This window comes from Indicator indicator, chromosome 17, assembly GCF_027791375.1.
Source record: "Indicator indicator isolate 239-I01 chromosome 17, UM_Iind_1.1, whole genome shotgun sequence".
NCBI lineage: Eukaryota > Metazoa > Chordata > Aves > Piciformes > Indicatoridae > Indicator > Indicator indicator.
The window spans coordinates 11,808,937-11,815,801 of record NC_072026.1 but is presented as its reverse complement, the minus strand read 5'-3'; the positions used below and the strand labels follow the sequence as shown (position 1 = coordinate 11,815,801).

General features: G+C 36.4%; 1 protein-coding gene across 2 annotated transcripts in view; it reads left to right on the top strand.

Annotated features, from left to right (window-relative positions):
* The first annotated feature begins 4,606 nt into the window (after positions 1–4,606).
* Positions 4,607–6,865, top strand: part of TENM1 (teneurin transmembrane protein 1) — a 241,021-nt gene continuing 238,762 nt past the window's right edge. For both annotated transcript variants that reach the window (XM_054388650.1, XM_054388649.1), the window contains exon 1: positions 4,607–4,823. In XM_054388650.1, the coding sequence (XP_054244625.1) occupies positions 4,607–4,823 (217 nt within the window). The remainder of the gene's footprint in view (positions 4,824–6,865) is intronic.

Here is a 6,865-nt window from a genome sequence, read left to right as displayed (position 1 = left end):
TGTTTTGCCTTTCATATTTTACAGTTTTGTATTTCAGAAAAGACTTGCAGAATAAAGGTGCTGTTCTTTTTGCCTTCAGCAATCCAGCGCTGAAATACCTGCTTAGTAGTTCATTTTCAGAAACCAGTGGTCTGAAAAGGTAATAAGCAAGTGGGAGCTTTCAGATAAGGGTATATGTTGAAAGAAAAAGAGTACAGGAGAGAACTGAGCAAATGTGGAGCTGGGGTTGGTAGTTGATTGAGAATGAAAAATGGGATTGCAGGAGGCTGCTTTCTGAATCTAGGTTTTTAATATCTGCAGACAAGGGCTGTTTCCTGGTTATATTTTAGCAATCTAACTGCAATTGATTTTAATTTTATATATTTCGGAATGTCTGAGTATTGGATATCATGCTTAGTTGAGGCCAAAGAAGACTACAATTCTTCATATTTTTGACCTTGTATGCTTCTGGGGGACTCTGTTCAGGGTGTGATACATTATTATCACCATAATCATGACCACTCTAAATGTGTCTGGACTTACTGGTAACCAGTTGAGCATCTCACTGGTTATTTGATGGGATTAATAGTGGGTAATCAGTATGGAAATTTGCTCATTAAATGGGCACCCTCTCAGAGCAGCCTCATAAGAATTTCAGCAAAGAACTATTAAATAAAGTGATCTCTGTGGCATCACTATATTGAGTACAGAACCTTGCTACAGTATAAGCTCCTACAGTGAATTTTCTTATAAAATACCTATTGCTGGATACATGCTCTGCAAACAGCCTCATTGCAGGCTCTCTCATAAACCAGTTGTCCAACGTTACTGTGCCCCAGTCCAAGCAGGATTCTGAGCTGAGCAGAACAGGAAAATTAGGTGGCTGATGTTAAGAGAGTTTTGATGTAAAGTGAACTGTGAAAATTGTTTCTAATAACACTGACAATGTGCATTTTAGAAGTGACATAAATCATACATGAAAAATATAAATTCATATACATATCTGTATTTATTCCATTGCTTAAAAGATGTTTTCCCAGCAAATGGAGCTTTCTGACTTTTTTTGAATTTGCAAAAGAGCAAAAATTAGTTGCCTTTTCTTCTGCAAATCTAACTATAAACTCTACTTACTACTGGGCTTAAAGTAGGATCAAGAATTACTTGCTGTTGAGCGCCTAAATACCTATTTCTTGTATTTATATGTATAGTATGCATGCACTATTTATGTACTTTATAATTTTCTGAAGTATTTTGTGAAACCTTTCAATGACAGAACAGTGATGGAAAGGTCAAAAAATGTGCTCTTTACTGGTGAGGAAGAGAGCATCAAGGCACTCACACAAAGGTCACTTACAGGGACTGTAAGCTTTTATGAGACTTTATCATTTTGCTGACAAGGTCAACTTGCTATTGATCGTCTGGGTGTTTTGTTTAGTTACTAGAAGGCCAGTTATTTTAAATCAGTTGTGTAAACACTCAGGCAATATTCTCTTTAGTCCTGCCCTATTCCAGCATTTTGAATTGCTTATTGGTATAATTTTTTCCAAACGAAATATGAAATAATGCTGAAGTGTTTGATCGTCAGTGTTTAACTTCCAGTTATCATAACAGATCATCATTTGTTAAATTTAACTGAATCTCTTACTGTAGAAAAGCTTGAAGGTTTGATTGTTTTCTATCATATATTCCTGATTCATAACAGTATTTTCTTAATGAGAAATTTTATGAAGTATTTTTACAGTTTTTGCAAAAGATTTATCACCTGCTTTCGTATCAGGGCAGGTAGCTGAGGGCTTACGAAACACTAATGCACTAAGGAAAAATAATGGAAGCACAAGTTCAATCCATGCATGGAAGGAAGTTGAAGTTTGTTTAATATAATAGAATTTAATATATAATATAAATATATAATTTGATTTAGTATCATTAAATATATTTTTGTGACAAACTGTTCTCCCCAAAGGCAGAGACTTCAGCTATCGAACCTTGTTTTGAAAGAGTAAATACAATTCTTTAAGTAGTTGGTTTTCTGTTGCCATAGTTTTATAGGTCTCTGTGCAAATTTATGCAACAAACAAATCTTTGTTACTTGTTTAAAAAAAAAAAGTCACCATTGAAACCTCCCACCAAATAGATGTGCAGCAAAGATTATCTTTTAGGAGGAACTCCTGTGTATTTCTTGTTCTCAGTGAGTCAAGGTGCATAATTATACTATTAATTTTTCCAATAATGAGCTAAATTTGTCAGGTTCATTGTTTTGTATGTTTGGAAGTGAGATTTACCATGTGCATCTTGAGCCTCCTTGCACTTGGTGCCTTCATGGCAAAATTTATTTCTGGTCTACTGCATCTTCTTGGTAGAGGCCTTTAATTTCTCCTCATTTTCCTCTGGCTTTTGTAGCATCCTCTCCATTTGTTCTGTCAGAAAGGATATATAGGAAGGCTTTTTTCCTGTCAGTAACCATTTCTAGAGAGTCATCAGGTAATCCTTTAAGCCAGCACTGTGCTTGTAAGTCACAGCACCTTTGCTTATTCTGTCACAGATCAGGCTGTTAAAGCAGCTCATCAAATAAGTACTGAACTTCATAGGCAACAATAGGCAATGTTGGCAAATAACAGTAAATTACTTAGGCAAATAGCTTTTGAGAAGTAAATAGTGCTTATTAGTAACTTGTCTACAGAAGCATCTTGAAACCAACTCAATGTGGTGCAATCAATCCAGAGCACAAAAACTGGTGTTCATTGCTGAAGCCCCACAACACACTTGTCGGCTTGCCTTGGTCTCAGGCAGACTGACAGCTCCTTAGTGTCTTTTTTAGTCCTCTCCCTTGAAGAGGTTTTTTATTGACTTGAGTGCTTTCAGGCCTACTTTGTTGAGTAGGAGATGTGAACTGCATTTTTTTTTTTTTTAATGCTAGAGCTCTTTATCCAGGTGCTGTTTGTTTCTGAAGAAATAACTAGATGAAACTCCCTGAGATTTTGTGTTTCAAGTAAAATGATGTGGGGAAATGTGGGGAAGAGGATCCATGCACTCCATGGGGTTAACTCTTTGCTGTTGTGGTCTGTTTCTCTCCCTGCCATCCATCCATGAGTTCTGTGTCTATTACTATGATAAAAGCCTTATTTTCTCTTCATGCCATGGGCAGTGTTTCCCACTCTGGCTCAGGAAGGTGGTCCTGGAGCACAGTGACAGCTACCATCAGTTTTTTCACAAAATTCAGACAAATTTAAAAGTTCATTTCTCCTTTACAGCCCCCTAACAGGAAGTGTGTTTCTGTGTTTGTTTTGGTTTTATGTTTACCTTTTGCGTGTTTTCACTTTTCCTGTGGTTGCTTTTGGAGATTGATACTGTGTGCTCACAGCTGGCAATCTATGGGGTTAAAAGTCCTTGTTGCACATGAGCGATGGGCTGATATCAAACAGGGTATTAAACATACTTCCCTCTGCTGCTTGACCTTAAGATCATTAAGAAGCTGTGAGCAATTGCTTTTTAATTAAGCAACATCTCTTTTAGCTTCTATGGTTTTGATCTTCCAGCAATAATATTTACAACACTCTTTTTCTGTTACATTTCTCTTTGTTGGTCAATGGCATCTCTTAATCTCAAAAAAACAACCCCAAATTTATTTGAACAAAGTTCTGTTTGTGGAAGCATGCTGCTGTGTAAGGTGTGCCCCAACCCCTGTTATTTTGTCAGAGAGTTTGAATTAGAATTAATGATGCAAACAGCTTTATGAAGGGAAGGCTACAGGGCAAATGCACTAGGTATGTGTGTGGCTGCAACCCACTTAATGATACTGGATTTGAAAGTCATTTTGGTGATATGCAAAACTGCAAGCTGCAGTTTTGAAGGTTGCCCTGAGGGTCAGTATAGCCCCCCATGTTGGTATGAGTTTAGACAGGAGATGTAGAGGAAACAGGAGATTGTACTGCAGGGTAGAAGTTTCTTCCTCTTGCAATGCACACAAAGTCTAAAAGGAAAATGAACCATCATATGCTCTTGAGGAGTAACAGTATAGTGTGTTTTCTTTTTTACTAAGTCTGGTGGTTTTCTATAGTATGAAGTCTGTTACTTCTGATTAAGTATAATTAAATTTACAGAAAAATACTTTAGAAGAGTGAACTTTGTTTTCTTGGCTTCTTGTTTTAGGAGATGTAATATGTTTTTCCGCTTAAGATGAACATGCATCCCTTTAGAGGAGGAGTAACTGTTCCATTTTGGCTTTAATACCAAATGTATGTCTTGTAACATATTTTGTGCATAAGGCAGGGTTATTGCCTGGTCTGGGGATAGTGCTTAAGATTTGGTTTTCTTTCTTTTTTTCTTTTTTTTTCTTTTCCTTTTTTTTTTCCTTCAAGTTGCTATTATCTTCACTTTATTTTTAAAAAGTAAAATAGTAAGATAAGACATGTTCAGATTCTTTCCTGGATTACAGTATTGTTAATAAAATGTAACTGACCTATATCAACTGGAAATAAAATTGGGTCTTTGTGAGTGAAGCTTATGTATGAGATATATGATAAATCATTGTTATTTGTTTTTGTTGTTTGTTTCTTTTTTTCTAGGACTATTTCCTTGAGGAGTTCCAGTTGCTTGTTTTCATGACTTTGAGCCTATTTAATCAGAGATGGAGCAGATGGACTGCAAACCGTACCAGCCACTGTCAAAAGTTAAACATGAAGTGGATTTAACTTACACAAGTTCTTCAGATGAAAGTGAAGATGGGGGAAAGCAAAGGCAATCTTATGACTCAAGAGAAACTCTGAACGAGTATAGCCAAGAGCTAAGACTTAATTACAACAGTCACAGCAGAAAAAGAAAAAATATTGACCAGTCTACACAAGGTAAATTGTTTATTTATCTACTAATTATGGTTATTACTTTCTGATTACTTACTATGAAACAATATCATTTTCTCAGCAGACAAGCAGACACTTGTTTTTAAAGACTTGTGAAGATAACTCACTTTTAATCTATTTTTAGTCATACTGTAATATCAGAAATTTAAGGATTTCATTTTTTTTTCAAAGTAAAATTGATTTTCTAGCAGGCTGGACTGACTGGTATTCTGGAGACCATCACATGATAGCTACAGATAAGTATTTCTTTAGTAGTAGCTACTCCTCTCACTAACACTGACTATGTATTTGCTACCTTTGCATATGTTGTGTACATTTTGGTATAAAATCAGTGTTGAGGTTGGAGACTATCTCTGTGTGTGCTCACAAAGGCTATAAATTAATTCAGATGCAACCATTTTCTTAAAAAAGCTTCTAGTCATGCAAATAACCAAGTCATGTACTGAAGATAATTAGTGTCTTATAACAACAAAGCCATCAGTTAAGGTTTTTTTAGCCTTTCGCGTTACACAGGCAGAAGTCTAGGACAGATATTTGAGAGCTTATCATGGTTGAGCTAAGATGAGCAAAAGCTTCTGTTTGGTTAGAGACTGAAGTCTAAGACCAAAGAAATGGAAGGAGGCAAGCAGCATTCCCTGATAGACTGCTGTCTGTCAAACCCTATGTGGTGGATTTTAGCAGACTTTGTACAGACAAGTGGCTTTTCTGTTCTTCAAATCTGTCATAAATTTGTGCAGGATCATGGGGCAGGTATCAAAGTGCATGTCAGAAGTGGCAAGACTCCTGTCCTAAACAGCAGCTGGGTTTCAGGGGCAATCACTCTGCTGTTCAGAGATTGGTTGCATTGATCCATTATAGTGTGGCCAATACTTCTGAGATAAAAATTTTGATACTTACTATAAATAAAACAACCCAAACCCACAAAAAACCCCAAAGAAAATATCCTTCAAACAAGGCAAACCAGTCCCACACCACTCATTCAAGAAGGCAGTCTCCAGTCTGATCAAAATAACTTCTTTTTTTCACAAGAGAAAAAAAAAAAGACTTCTTGAAGCTGGAAGACTTGTCTCCTCTGATGTGTAAATTAATGCAAAAATTAGAATAGCTGTGCTCCGTCACTTTTGCAGCCTTTTTGAGTTTACTGCAGATATTCTGAATCAAGTTACTTTCATAATACTGATGTTGTCTGAAAGTACCTAAAACTCATGGGAGAAATAATATCCTACCTGTCAGAGATAGCCTCAGTCCACATACATACATTCCCTCCAATGAGCTGCAAAAGTACAATACTGGGCATGAAAAAGCCATGAACAGATATCAAGAGAGTATTGTATAGAAAACTTTACCTTATGTGATTCATTTTAAATTACTTGTTGTTGGACATGCTATGAGACTTTGGGTAACTTAAGATATGACTGTATTGTTGTAACCGGAGATGACATAAATGTAGATCTACTTAAAGCAACTACCTCATTAGTGAAACTCAGGCTATGAAAGCATAACCTCTGCATTGACCTAGGCCTCTGAAAAGCTCCCTGTGTTTGCAAAGCCTTGCTGCACTTGGCATTCATGTTAGCTGTAGCATCAGTGGCTTAGACACATGTAAAAGGGTTGCAATCATTCTGTTGTAGGCCTAAGAAACCAGCCTGTGTGTCATAGGTTGAATTTATTCTTCCAGAACAGTGCCTCTGAAAGCAATTGCATTAATAATTTTGGAGAAATGATCAAATTAGTGTGTGTTTCTGCAAGAAGTTGTCAGGCATGAACTTACCTCACTTACACAGGACTGGCCTGTTAGGAATCAGATTTATGCTTGCACAAGTGAACAGGTATTTTACAACTTATGTTGTAAGATGGTGTTATTGGAAATATCTGCCCCAAGATTTTTCCATTCAAATTAATTTTTATGAGAGACTGAATTTGCAGATCTTCTCCTTTATGAGCATTGTTATTTTTCTTCTAGGAAGTAATAGTCTTGTATGCTTCAAACTGCAGAATGATTTTGCATGTCCACGTTCATGGAAAAT